The sequence below is a fragment of a genome, unplaced genomic scaffold (genome assembly GCF_019419815.1).
Source record: "Pyrus x bretschneideri cultivar Hongxiangsu unplaced genomic scaffold, Pyrus_bretschneideri_v1 Contig46, whole genome shotgun sequence".
NCBI classification, from domain to species: domain Eukaryota; kingdom Viridiplantae; phylum Streptophyta; class Magnoliopsida; order Rosales; family Rosaceae; genus Pyrus; species Pyrus x bretschneideri.
In genome coordinates, this window is record NW_025999783.1 from 2,294,117 (window position 1) to 2,308,833 (window position 14,717).

At 38.8% G+C, this 14,717-nt stretch overlaps 2 protein-coding genes across 8 annotated transcripts; one reads left to right on the forward strand and one right to left on the reverse strand.

Moving 5' to 3' along the window:
• Positions 1–910: 910 nt before the first annotated feature.
• LOC125469863 lies at positions 911–6,146 on the forward strand. 6 transcript variants are annotated; one of them, XM_048567902.1, is made up of 3 exons: positions 911–1,424; positions 2,106–2,265; positions 5,947–6,146. In XM_048567902.1, the coding sequence occupies exons 1-2, from the start codon at positions 1,019–1,021 to the stop codon at positions 2,228–2,230; spliced, it is 531 nt and encodes a 176-aa protein (XP_048423859.1). In that variant the 5' UTR covers positions 911–1,018; the 3' UTR covers positions 2,231–2,265; positions 5,947–6,146. The 6 variants fall into 6 exon arrangements, with proteins under 6 accessions (XP_048423859.1, XP_048423855.1, XP_048423858.1 ...); XM_048567898.1 differs by lacking the exon at positions 5,947–6,146 and adding an exon at positions 3,513–4,001; XM_048567901.1 differs by lacking the exon at positions 5,947–6,146 and adding an exon at positions 3,575–4,001.
• An 88-nt stretch (positions 6,147–6,234) lies between these two features.
• On the reverse strand, positions 6,235–10,917 carry LOC125469862. 2 transcript variants are annotated; one of them, XM_048567895.1, is made up of 5 exons: positions 10,629–10,917; positions 9,975–10,078; positions 9,311–9,487; positions 6,767–8,613; positions 6,235–6,472 (listed from the first exon to the last, which is right to left on the reverse strand). In XM_048567895.1, exons 1-5 carry the CDS (start codon positions 10,823–10,825, stop codon positions 6,320–6,322), a joined length of 2,478 nt encoding a protein of 825 aa, XP_048423852.1. In that variant the 5' UTR covers positions 10,826–10,917; the 3' UTR covers positions 6,235–6,319. The 2 variants fall into 2 exon arrangements, with proteins under 2 accessions (XP_048423852.1, XP_048423853.1); XM_048567896.1 differs by having other exon boundaries at positions 10,595–10,807.
• Positions 10,918–14,717: the final 3,800 nt, after the last annotated feature.

The following is a 14,717-nucleotide window of genomic DNA, read 5'->3' on the forward strand; positions in this document are numbered from 1 at the left end:
CCATTGGTCACTCACCATCTCTCTCTTCTCCCGGTTGGCTTCACATCCCCCTCCCTTCTCTCCTTTATAGCCTATCTCCACCGCCCATCTTTTCTTCTTTAAATCTGGGCCACACACGTGGCTCCACTAGATTTTACTCCAAAAATCTCGAGTATTCTAGAAAATAATAAATTTACAATTTTACCCTCAACTACATTTGTTATAACTCCAAATTGCGTTTTGTTTGCGCCTATGCGTCCGTAGCGACGAGTACTACAAAAATATGGCAAGAAAACGAGTCTTACGTGACACAACATGGCAGTCAACAAAAGGCAACACTTAGCCTTGAAGGGCATTTTCGTAAATTCACTTATTAAAATTATTATGACTGTAACTTTTGGGGACGGGTCGTTACAATGCCCATGATATTTCTTTTGTGAAACTTTATTGCCAAGTTTGAAACTAAGCCTAGGGCTTTTTTTACGAAGCATACTTGGTTCAATTAGGGGAGGATATTCCATTGGTTATAAAGAAAATTTTTGGAAGGCTCTGGAACTTGGAAGAGTTTCTCTATTTGTTTGTTTTTAGAATGGATACACTGATCATTTTTTTTTTGCAATTGAAGTTATCGATAGAATATAATTGGTTTATATGATTTTGTATATTTATAACTACCTTCTCATTTTTTTCCATTTTCTTATTATTAGTCCATCAATATAAGCCTATTTTTTTAATTCCATATTAAAAAAAAAAATCAAGTTTTATAAAATTAGGAAAAAAAAAAAAAAAAAAAAACCAAACCGAAGAAAATCAAACTGAAAAAAATCGAAACCTAACCAAATAAAACCGAACCCATCACTGTCCGTAGATATTTATATATCTATATTGTCACTGATGCCGATACTTAAGAAACTCTCCGACCCGCGAGCAACCATCATTCCCTACACGCTCCACCTTCCAAAACTCCCTCTCCTTTCACACACTCTCTCTCTCAATCAATCTCTCCCGAATTACACAGTTCCCACAGTCCACCGACCAAATGGCTCGACTCCTCACTCAAGCTCTCCATCTCCGCCACTCCCTCCTGCGCCGCCCTCTCCTCCCTCCCTATCTCACCCAGGCCCACCGCGCTGGCTCCTTCCGATCCGGCAAGGCCGAGTTAATCGAGATCGAAGTCGAGCCCTCCCCCTCGTCGTCGCCAAGTGATTCAGAGAAATTAATGCTGAAGAAGCTGGACGACATCGTTCAGACTATCGTCGTCCAGAGGGCCACCCCCGATTGGCTCCCCTTCGTTCCCGGCTCCTCGTTCTGGGTCCCACCTCGACACGCTCCGTTGAAAGTGGCCGACTTGATTGGCAAATTGGCTAACCAGCTCACATTTGAAGAAATCCTCTCTGTTGCTACCGATCGAGGATGGCCTTGCTCCCAATTTTTCATCAATGGCGGTATGGGCTTTTTTTCTTTGGGCTTCTGTATGCAGGAAATGTTTTTAATTAAGTTTAATTTGATGGGTTTGGTGGAAAATGGAAAATTGGTTCTAATTAGTTTTTGTTTGATGTGGTTGGTGGAAATGCTTCTTGTAAGAAGGAATTGAAGTGGGTTTTTAGTTTTATGTATGTACATAATGTTTTTAGTTTGTTATTGTTTGATTGGTTTGGTGGAATTGTTGATTTTTTATTTTATTTTATGGATTTTTAGTTTCGTGGCAATTAATGGGACCTTTTGTTTTTGGATACCTTCAAAGGCTTCAATTTTAGCTTCATTGGTGAACATATGTGGTTAATGATGGAAATGGGAAATGCCCTTGGTATCTGTCTAGTGAAAGTTTGCGATTGTAAAATTTACAGAATTCGGCAGAAGAGTGTAAGAACAGCGGTTGCATACTGCTCAATTCATGAAATGTTTAATTGGTTATCCAAAATTGACCTAGGGAAGAACATGAAATGACATCTAAACAGTATTTTTTAATGCGCGGGATGAGTGATGTTTACTTGTTTATCATCTTCTGTGCTGGTTTAAAAACAATGTATGTTTCAATTATGTAAGAAAATCCTCGTTTGAGTTTTATTTCTTAGTTCTTAGTGAATAAATATTTTGACGTGTCATTAATATTTGGTTGGCTGTAGGCATTGGAACTGCAGAAACAAGGGAGGTGGATACGGAGGCAGAAGGATCAACACCAATAGAGGTGGAGGTGGAGGTCAAGGTTTTGACTGATTCCCAGAAGTCATCTCGCTGCGAGGATGATTAAGGATTTCTCATCTCTCTATCAGCCTGGTTGCTTGGGTGAGTTCCCCTACTCTTGACAATCACCGATGCTCCTTTGCATGCATATCATGACCAAAATAGTGTTGTCATTGTACCTTAGGATATGGATTCAACTTATCTTTGTTTAGGTTTAGGCTGTTAGTTTTGGACGTTGGTGGTATATCCGCTTGTTTGCATTGATGTATTGTAATTATCATCTTCGGCAATTATATTTGTGTTCTGTTGCTGTATAGTTTGAAAGAATAACACCCAACAAAAGAAGGGAATGAAATATTAAATGGTGAGCATGTTGTATACATCCACGTGATCACAACTTGATGCCTCAGACAAATAATCTTTATGTACAGAGTATCGTTGTATATTTAGGTGTATGATTTTGTGCCTTCTCTCTCTTTTATTTTTGGTTTGAATTTCTGGTGCTGCATGCTTGCTACAATGTTCTGACTTTTGATGATGGTGCGTGTGTGTGTGTCTGTGAACAGCTCTTTTAAAAAATTTCAAGGTTGAGACGGGCAAGCTCACTTAGCTTTGTTAAGTATCTAAAAGCTTGAGAAATGAAAATTTTGGGCTCTAAAGAGCCCATCAAGCTGAAGGAAAACTACATCTATGCCCTCACATTTTGGCTGGTGTCACTTTGCCGCCTAAGAAAAACTTCTACCATGCCCCCTTGAAATTTTGCAATGTGAGGCATACTGTCAATTTTGTCCAATTTCATATTAAATTTGTCAAGTGGCAAGCACATGACCTTATCCTGATGGTTAACATGACTCTCGTTATCTCCTCTTTCCCCCATTCTCCTCACTCTTTGCTTTCTTCTTTCTCTCTTCCTTGCCTCTCTTCTCCGAAGAAACACTTGGATTTGATCTGAAACTTCTGTTGTGGGTATGAAATTTTGTTCGCAGAATCTGGCCTTTCTTCTCCCTTTTCTTTTTGTCATACCTCCGAAAATGTCTTCCCAGTAAAATTTAACCCCAAATTAGTATCCTTAATGGACGGCACAACCTGGAAATTTGACCCCCAACCACTAAATTTCGTCCCAAAATATGCCTGTCTTCTATCTGTTCTCTCATCTCTCTCTTTGATAGATGGGTTTACATATATCTGGTTTGTTCAGGGACGATGTGCATCAACTATAAAATTATTAGTTTATCACTTGTCAAATGAAATTTCCATACATGCGTTTGTCGTTGTCTTTACAGTTATGAATAGGTTTTTATTAGAACTGGATTACACTCGTGTATCAACTGAACACTGGCCAATTTTAGGTTTAGCAGTAGCTAGGTTGGAAATCTGTCAGACGGGTTTATCTTTTACCTATCTGATTCAGAGTGTGCAAAAGTGAAGTGGCCATGTTTTAGTTGTTCGGCAGCACCATATTGGGACACGAATGGCCAGAGCGGGACAGAATGGTGTGTATGGGTTGGGGTGGTGGAGAAGGTGGTGGAGGAGATAATGAAGGGTCATGTAAAATTGGTGTTGTAAAATGGAGAGAATGGGGTATAGAAGATTCTTCTTCTCTTGTACAACTTAAGCAGCATTAGTATAAATTCATCTTTTAAATGTTGAAGCATATAAACATTTGTGAAAACTTTGGATTTGGATCACCAACTTAAAAGTTGGATTACATGTTCTTGATTTCTTGTACTTTAAGATGAAGATGTCCAAGTTGGCTCAAACTATAACCTAGAAAGATACGTGTTATTCACGTTCTTTATGAGACATCTGTATCCATGGATCGAGTTTCTTTTTCTTAACGACCCCAATATTTTGTTTGATTTTAGCTCGTTTCATTCACGAACTAAGCTTGAACTAGGTTTTTTTTAAATACATCGATATTTTTACACTAAGGGGATGGGTGGTTCGGCTAAGCCACACAATGGGCAAACCTAATTTGGTATCAAATTTGTCATTCACGAGATTCGAACTTAAGACCTTTTACTTCCAAGTGAATAGGAGGGTAAATTCATTTCTTTTTTTTTTACGAACGGAGCATGAAGCCAAATAAATGAACCCAACTTGAATTGCATTAAGCTTATTTACTAGGGGTGCAACTCAAGCAAGTTGTGTGGGTTGAAAGGTCAACCCAATTCTAACCCAACTTTTACAATTTGGGCTCGAGTTCGGATTAAATTTCATTCAAGTTCATTTGGGCTCGAGTCTAATTGGGTGACCGTTTACTTGGGTTAGGTTTGGGTTGCTCAATTTTTTCAAGTTTAATCTTATAACAATTTAGTTTCCAAGAATTCCTAAAAAAAAAATAAGCCAAGTAGCATTAGAGCTAGCTTACTCTAATTTCATAAATCAATCTACTATAAAGCTTTAGGATTTAGAGACTACGAATATGGGCTCACTAATCAAAGCTTCTTATTCCCTAAAAGCTTAATTAATTATAAAGGGTAATTTATTAAAAAATATTAGAAATGGCGTTGGTTTTTGGGCTTGACACACTTGGGTGTAGTATGAACATTAATTGATATGGGTTATAATCTGGTTAGATTGAGTTTGGTTAGTCGAGTTAGGTTGGATTAGGGATGGACAAGCAAATGATCAACTCAACTCAACCCAATCAATGAACAGGTTGAAATTGGGTTGGGTTCGAATGGGTTATAACTAAAAAAAAAAACTCGTTTGTTTGGGTTTAAAGTCGGATTGAACATAAATGGGTTCAGATTGGCCCAACCCAAGTTGCACTCCTATTATTTACAGTTCAACACATTAACCATAATTATATCTTGTGATAGATCAGCTCAATCAGAAAAAAAAAATTGTTTGGAGAGGAGGCAAGTTTACCCTTTTTTAACGTGGCATTTGAGCTAAGGTTTGGGTAAGTTATGAACAAATGCATACTAAAATTACATTTAAATAACATTTTTTGGCAGAACCACTTGATACTACGGTCTAATGATATTCTGCTTCACTTGTAAGTGGGAAGTTTTAGGTTTGATTATCGCTAAAAAGATCCTTACCTTTTTTTTTTTTTTGGGAGGTTTAACAAAACACTCCCGGTACTGTTCATTTTTAACGAAAAACCACATTTATACCTTTTCCTAATACTATTCATTGTACCTTTAAAAAGGATTTTTCATTAAAAGGAAAGTTTTTTTTGGACTTTTCGTTAGTTATCCCTTTTTTTATGAGTAAATTGTAGCAATGGTTCCTCAACTTTAATCAAATTGAAGCAATGGTCACTCAACTAAAAATCTAATACCATTAGTCCCTCAACTCATCAAAACGTGTAACTATGATAATTTTCATCAACTCCGTCAAAATTTTGTCAAAATGAATTATGTTGCAAGGAAGGACCATTGCTCTTAATGGGTTAAAGTTGAGGGACCATTGCTCCAATTGGATTAAAGTTGAGGGATTAGTTCTCCAATTGAATAAAGTTGAGGGACTATTGATACAATTTTTCATATTTGCTCCTTGATTTAACTTCACGTGCATAACACATGACTCGTTTTCAGACTTTCTAATAGAGTTGACGAAAAGGATAATAGCCGCACGTTTTAATGAGTTAAGGGACCAATAATAATGAATTTTTAATTAAGAAACCATTGCTCCAATTGGGTTATACACTTTGCTGACAGTGAAAAGTGTTAAGAAGTTCTAAATTTCACAAATAACGAGTTCAATTTTTATGGATGTTTGATGGATGGAAGCTGGATTTTGTTGATGATCTGATGATGTTGGATGTGTCAGATATCAAACTGCCTCACTCACACCCCTTAGTACCATGACTTTCTCAAGGCATGCATCCACAAACGGCAGCTGAATGTTCCTCCTGCTGCTTTGGCACATATTTTTGTTTCTTGTATGCTGAGTGTAACATGTGCTTTCGATGACCCTTTCACATATTGCACTTCACAATGTAGATGCATACGGCTCTTGAAATTCTAATACGTTTAGATTCAAAAGATTATTACAGAAACTCATATGTACACGTCTGTCATAGCGACTGCCAAAACCCCTATGGCGTAAGAGAAGAAAAATGGATCGAACTGAATTTATTTTGGCACTAAATGAACAGATAATTACAAAATCTATATACAGGTTGCTATAAATAATGCACACCTCACATCTCGGACAAAAGGTTGCTGATCTTCCGAAGCTCTGTTAGAGCTGCCATGGCCGTAACTTGTCCTTTGCCAACTATAGTGTTCTTTGATAAGTTCTCCGACGATCCAACGTGAACACCCCGGTCCTGCTGGAAAACAGACTCGATAACCTGCCATAGATGGTACTTGAACAGTCAGAATGATGCAGACGTAAAATCTGATATGCTTAGAAGTGCACTTGGAACCAACTTTGAAGAAATACCATGGTTGCAACGAATCTAGTAAGATTATCATTGTCAACGATAAACACTAGATATTTGTTTAGTTCATGGATAATGCCTCTACCGAAACGTATCACCATTTTTCATTGGCCTCCTTCCTCTTCAACAATCATTTGATTTCCCATTTAACTAGAACTAGAACAGATAATAGTATAATGCTTTAGTTCCTATAAGAAGCATTACCTGAATATGTTCAATCATAGACTGCCCAAGATTCCTTAAAGTACCCACCACATGCTGGTCAACAGCTTCTCCTTTGTGGCTAACTAAAGAGCTGCAGGACCCCTCAGCCACAGAAGAGCTTGTTGCATTCTGATTACCTTCGCAACGGGGAGATTTCATAGCCTCACTGGCATTGTATCCTTTCTCGGATGTCCCTTCACCAGCTGCATTCCGTCCAAACTTCCAAAATCTCGGGAATTTACCAGAAAGAAGGTTACGTTCCTTTCCTGGCACTGAGTTTCCGGGAGAATGATTGTTGCATTCCGATGTTTGAGAGACACCCTTGGGATGATCAGAAACCGGAAGAGGTGGCTCTTCCGACACATCCTGTGAATTATCATCATTTTCATCAATGGACAGATTTGATACAACGCTACTTTTTTCTGATTCAAGTTCATGACCATTATCCCCAGTACGAGGACTTGTTGGATCTGAGAAAACAGATGAATTTTCTTCGCTGGGTGGATCTCCATTGAAACATCTGTTCTCGGTGGCAGAATTAAGGTCCTTGCCGAACCCAGTTTCTCTGTTGCCCTCTACTTCTGAAGAGAGTTTGTCCTCATGGGAACACAATGTCTCAATATCCTTCTCTGAGCTGAGTTCTCGAGAAAGGTCTTGCAGCAACCTTCGTCTAACAGAAAACCTGGGGTTCTTTTTGCTGTTCTCAGATTTTGATGGAGATGGTTCAGACTCTGTTCTAGATAGGCTCAACTTTACTTTTTCTGTCCATCGCTTTTTATGGCTTGGAACCTGTTTCTTCAAATCATTTTGCCTTAGTTCTTCTTCCCTGTGCAGAACTCTCCACTTCTCTTCCCAGTAGCTTTCAGGTACTAGATTTAGTGGTGTTTTTGGAGAAACAGAATCGACTGAAAGGCTATGACCTCTTGCATTCATTGATTTACCATGTTCATAGGGCCCACTATATAAAAGTAATGAGGGTGAGCTATTGTTCTTCAAAGCAAGATCCTGCAAAGACTTTGCCTTTTGTATCAGTTTCTTCAAATCTATGTTCTCATGAAAATTTAACAATCTCTGAAGACACGCAGTAGCATTCTCAGCAGCAAGAAGGGAAGATCTCAAATAAAGTAACATTGAAACTGCCATGGCTGCCATATATGCTCCTCGAGGTGAAGTAAGGATGGCAAAGCTGGCTGCATCATCTTCAGAACATTTGTCTAATTTACTATTACCAGATGCAAATATTTCATCCCAAATTATCAATAAATTTGCAAGTGAAAATTCACGCCCAAATAAAACCCGTAGCCAGCGAAGTGCAAAATACTGGGGTTCAACACCAAGCTCAACAAGGTGGCTGTGTAGAGACGAATCAACAAGAGACAGCAAATGATACAAAGCAGCAGATGCTTCAATGACAGGAGGTAAATTAGTATGAGAACCAACAGCAGGGGAGGGAGAGAAGAATTCTGCCATAGAAACTGAACCATGGGCCCCACTCATTAGAGCATCAAACATACAGTACGCATCGTGTTCCATAAATCTCTCAGACAAGACAATACCCAATTCACCTTCAGCACCATAAGAATCACTAAGCATTACAATGGTCTGTATCTCGGGATCAAGCTCGTCAAGATTCTTAACATTCAATGTACTTCCATCTGAGCCATTTTCATCTTCCATGGAATCAGGAAATTTTTTGAACTCAAAATTATATGTAAGATCATTTTCATGAAATGATAGACCATCAAATTTATCAGTGAAGTGATCTTCATATAGCTTTCGCACTTGAGATAGCCGCTCCACATCAAAATGAAGAACATACAATAGAGGAGCCAAGAGTTCATGCATTCCTATAGTGAAAACAGAAAAACCAAAGAAAAACAGTTAAAATCATAGCTTGTTGAGGTTACTGAAATTGTAGAATAACTTTTTTTTTTTTTTTTTTTTTTAAAAGGCTCTACTTGCTGCCGCAGAAGTCAAAACTCAGAAAAGAAAAGGCTGCCTAACTACCTGATAATCAATAATCTTTCCCTATAAATCTTTCCGAAAATATAAATTAAAATAAATATACCATAATATTAATCATTTCGTTGAGACCAGTAGCATTAGATTTTTTTTATCAGGATATATTGTATAATAACCAAAACATGCATTATGCATTATAATATGAGATTTCAAGACCAATGCCATTCAAGTCTTTAAACAAAGCAAGCAGGACAGATGATGAACTTTTCCGAGGAACCATTGAAGAGAAAAATGCGCTGGTGGAAAATCTTTAAATATCTCACGACATCAAGGGACGTAGTGCGGGAAGTTGTGTAGTGCTTACGAAGAACTTTGTATTAAGGAGAAATGCTGCAAGAGCATTAGTCTGCCTATTCCTAATTGGGATAACATGGAGAGACAGTGTGCTCTAAATGCCAAGCTCATAAGAATTAATCACTTTAAACATAAAGGAATGTTATATCCTGAAACCATATTCTAGGATCCCGAATATAACATCATCTTAAATGAAAAGAGAAAATTAATGTGAGCATTTTAGCATACCTTGTCTGTAACCACACTCTGGATGTCTAAGACACCACAATAACAAGATCCTTCTCAACATGCCTTGGCATCCTGGAGTTTGAAAGTAGCTTCCATGTTCTGGGTATAAACGTGATAAATCCTGATCAACCATTTTCTCCAACTCAGCACTCCGGAAAAAGTGACCCCATGTGCTATCTGCTTGTGAGATTCACAATACAACACAGCATACATTAGTAATTGCATCACTCGTGAGGAGCTACAATGCCACCCATTGATTTGATTTGGTGTTATACAGTCTGACACTGCTACAATGATGCAAACAATTATTCGTTTGTTTTTTAAGATTGTAACAGCTTCTCACAGGAAAATCTGAAAACACATTGGCACATCAGTGGAAGAAAGCTGTTTCCCTTTCCAAAAGAGAGTCCACTTTCATTTACAAATATGCAATAATGTGGCAAAACACGGCGCATGCCTCCAGATTTGGTCATTTTAACAAAGCGGCTACATATAGAAAGCTAATAATGAATAAGTAAAACAAACACTGCAGACAAACGAATATAGCAAAATCAGGTTCAAGAAAATTGTTGGATTGAGTGTGCATTAGCAAACTAACAGGTTAACATGGTCGTGCATGTTTTTCGGTGGAGTTCCAATAGTTATACGGATCCATTGACTTTACCTGGGTTTTGCGATAGTGGATTGTCTATGGCAAGGTCAGGAGAATTACTCCCATCCTTTTGGGGATGTGGATCAACCAGAAGGCGCCTTCTCAATCCGGCATACCTAAAAATGTACACAAGGTAAACTTAGCACAAGAAAACACGAACATAAAAATTACCAGCAAATCACTTGCAGTCCAATATATGTACTCAGACAAATTCAGTGATCTTAAAGTCATAATTCACATCAAAACTCGGATCAAACAGCTAAACAAATCGACTACATGCACCAAACGCAACCAAAAAATTCAAGAGGCCACCTTTTGAATCATAAAGATATAAGACGAAAGTAACAAGGTTTTCGTGTTTCCGAAACAGTTTACAGCTCATACGAAACATATTACAAAAATCCACGGGCCGTTAACTCAACCCGGAACCAGTATCTTATAAACCCTTCCAAGTTTTTATTTTTCCAAGATTACCGTTAACGCCACTTTACCATATTCCATCGATTAATGAATAAAAAAAAGATCAAATCAAAAGGGCAATCGTAAACCAAGTAAGATTATCCCAGCAAATTCCATGCATAAAATCATTAATTCAGTGAAAAACTTAAAACAAAAAACAATAAAAAAAAAACCTGCAGAAAATTATGAAAGAGAAGCTAAATCCACCTTCTTCTACAATCAGCTGAAACCCGACGAAGATCATCAGTGGAGGAAGAAGAAGAAGAGGGCAAAATCCCAAGATTTATACGCCATTGGACGCCTCTAAGGTCCTTGAATCGAGGATTCTCAGATCTCTCAGGAACATCAGGGGAGCTCAAGGACGACGATTCGGGCAATGCCGGCTCGATTGCAGCTGGCGACATGGCTTTCTCCCAATTCTCCAAAAACCCAATTACCAATTGAGCTGAAAACGATCAAGGTGTAAGCTAATGCAAAAAAGGAACAATTTTTTGCTTTTTTTCCTGGGCCGATAGATAATTTTGGGAGTATGAAATTTGGAAGAGAAAGATGAAGTTGCAATAAACAAAACGCCGAGAGAAGAAGAAAGGGAAGGCGTGGTGGAAGAGACGGCAGAAGTTGTGGAGGAGAAGAAAGATTTGTGAGTTAGGAGATGAGGATCAGACTCCTGTATTCAAGAGAAAAAGCAACAATTTTTTATCATTAGATTTTCCACATTTATTTCTTCAATTCACCAAACCCAATTGGAGAGAGAATATCAAGTTTGTTTGTTCAGAGGGAGGAGAGAGAGAGAAAAAGAGAAGTCCTCATTTGACCTCCAACCACTTCAATCCAATGTTTAGGAAGGTGCGGTCGGTTGTCGTCTACTCAGCGCTCTTCTATTATTGAATTACAAAACCCACCCCTACGGAGCGGTTCAATTAGGAACGAATTTCAAGTTCATAATGTACATGGTCTTAAATTTGCTTCTTACCACTAATAAATCGATGATAGTGGTTAAAATGATATTGAAATATCTTTATGAGTTTTTTTGGTTTTTTAAAAAGTGGACTGCTGTGCGAAGTCATCAGTTAATCTTTTTTGAAAAGAAAAAAAAAAAAGAATTACAAAAGAAATTTTTCTCTTTTTCCTTACAAAATTAAATTCTAGTAAAATTGAAGAACAATATCAAATCAAATCGAGTGGTTATGTTCGGAAGAAAAACTTCGTTAGATAATAATGAGCTGGTTTTAACAAGTTATACTTGCACATTACTTATTATTTTTCTCCCATTTTCACAACGTACTAGTTGGTGTTGAACACTAATATCCTATATTTGGTATTTACAATTAGGGATGTGATATTCACACATTTTTTTTTACTTCTCACACACTCTTCTAATTTTCGGTCATTGGATCAGATGAATTGAAAAAGATCAACGGACAGAAATTAACAAAGGGTGTGTGAGAAGTAAAATGAGGTGGGTGGATAACACACCCCTACAATTATTATTACTTTGCTGTTTCTTACTTTTATATTTGGTGCATCCTATTTAGTTATTCTGTTACAACCATCTCGGGATCTTGCATATTAATTCATTCCATTCAAGAGAATTAAAAAACATTTAAACATTTTTGTTAATATTCTCAATATCATAGTGGATAGGAGGTTGAAGCTCATGCGTTCTAAGTACGAAACTCTTATCTTCTTAAATTATTGTAATCGTTTCGAATCATTTTCTTCCCCTTATAATAATACTTAAAAAAAAAATATTATCTTAGATCAATAGAAGAAGGGAGAATGTCTGAACTCTGAAATACATTATGACACACCCCGACCGAGATCGGAGCGTGCTGGCCGTCACACAAAGGTGACGTAGCCATGTGCACGTGCGGAAGCTAAAGTAGTAATATGAAAGTACAAAAAAAAAAAAAAAACTAGCATACAAGTACTAGAATGAGTGTTAGTTAGTGCGATACAAATTCAGAGCAGGTCTATAGCAGTCCAATTAAAACAACAACGATAGTACGCCCGAAGGCGACCCTACAATGGGGAGTGTCTGTCAGAACGCCGAAAAGCTCTCAAGGGAAACCACCGCAACGGCTAAGCAACTAGAACCTGGAGGGGCGCAAAACAAAAACGTGAGTGGGCAAAAACAAAGCTCTTTGAAAACCATTTCATAAAATACTTTCTAACCCCTCACCGTAAAACCTGTATACTTCCCAGAAAATAAACATATGTACGTATGTGTAAACATGCAAAACATGCTCAAGGGTATACCAATCATGCTCAAGATATGCCATGCCAAAATCTCAAAGTGATATGCAAGTGCCCAGGTATAATCATAATCAATATCATGTAATCAGGCAGCCGGAGTCACCTACGTGACCTGTACGGCTACATCTAGAGCTCAAATCTCAATCTCAATATCTAAACCTGCCCACGAGTCGGAACCACCTAAAGTGGTCTGTACGACAAGCCTGGGTGTAACATATATATACGCTCTAGTGCTACGATCACGTGAAGGCTGTGCGAATAATCGCGGGTCACCTACGAGTCGGAACCACCTATCGTGGTCTGTACGACAGGCCTATGCACCTAGCTTGGATCCAAGCTGAGCGTATGGTGCGGGAGGTGAACAACACGTGAAGGACTGTGCCCTACTCTGGGCGGGAGCACTAACACCGGGGGTGCAGGTTATGAGCTCTCTAAGCATCTCTAACCACTATTTAATGCAATCGTTAAATAACGCTTACCTGGTACTTACCTATGCCTCCACAGCACCCACATATAAATATGTATATGCATGCCACTACTAATGAATGTGATGATGCATAAACGTTAATAATAACATGCATGGCATAAGGCAAATAACCCTTTTAAATCAATTTCTGGGAATATAAATGTATATAGGTATATACGGAAAACAAAAGCCCACTCACTGGTATGTAGAAGGGTCGTAGCCCCCCTGTCTCGCGTGTGCACGCTCGTCCTCTGGGTACGTGTCACCTAAATGCGAAACAACTATAAAAACGTTAACTTTAAAGCACATAACCCGTTTCTCGTAATAACTTCTCATACATTGCTCAAAATGGACAAATGAATATACCAACGTGCTCTACACAACCTCAGGATCACAACCATATTTTTAAAATAATTTTTGGACCCCGCACGCGCCCCCACGCGCCAGCACAGGCACGGACCTACGCGCCCCCCACGCGCGGCCACGTGCCAGGCACACTGACGGTGTCAACAGACGCCGTCAGGAATATTCCGTTAAACTGACGGAATATTCCGTCAAATCTAACCGGATACCGTCACTGCCGTTAGGAATATTCCGTCAAACTTGACGGAATATTCCCCTTTCTTCTCCGGCCTACCCTCGCCGGACTCCGGTCGCCGGAAACTGGGAAAAACTTTAAACTAACTATTCTCCTTCGTTTCTCAACCGTTTTCTATGATTCTTGGACCAAAAGAAAGCCCTAAACTAGTAGAATCACGTTGGACCACTTTTAAAGGCTAAAAGTTACGAAATCTTACCTGTGCAAACAACCAAAACCGGCCAACTTCGAGTAGGACGATCCCGACGTCCAATTTCGTCCAACGAAGCACTCCGAGGCTCCTTGGGACACCACCAAGCTACCTACGAGCTTAGAAATCCCAAAAACTCAACGTATAAATTTTGCATGAACAGTACATAAATCGGGGCTTGTGAATTCGACGTGAAAACGTTGAGGTTCCTACCTGAAAATGGTATGGTTGTGCTCGCCTCGACCTCACGAGTTGAATGGTGTCCTTAGTTTCCTCGATCTGTCACGGTTTGAGGGGTATAAGTGTTGGTCCGTACGTTTTTAGGAAGAAGAAGAAGGGTAGAGGACTCGGGAGAGAGAGAAGACAGAGGGAGAGAGAGAAGGATAGTGTCTGTGTGTGTGTGGGAGTGTGTGAGGTTCCAAACACATGCCACAACACAACAAACAACCAAAACGTGACGAAAGCACACTAGGGGTAAAATTGTAATTTCATACGTACATTTCGGTATTTCCGGGACGGGATGTCACAACCTTCCCACCTTAAAAGAATTTCGTCCCGAAATTCAAAACAACCAAATAACAACCCCTAGTGGTTAAAGAACAACCGGGGATACAAATCCCTCATCCGATCTTCTGTCTCCCACGTAGCTTCCTCAACTGAATGGTTCCTCCACAAAACCTTCACTAAATTCACTGTCTTGTTCCTCAAAACCTTCTCTTTCCAATCAATGATTGTCACTGGTTCCTCATCATACGTCAGATCTGGGTTAATCTCAAGCGGTTGAGG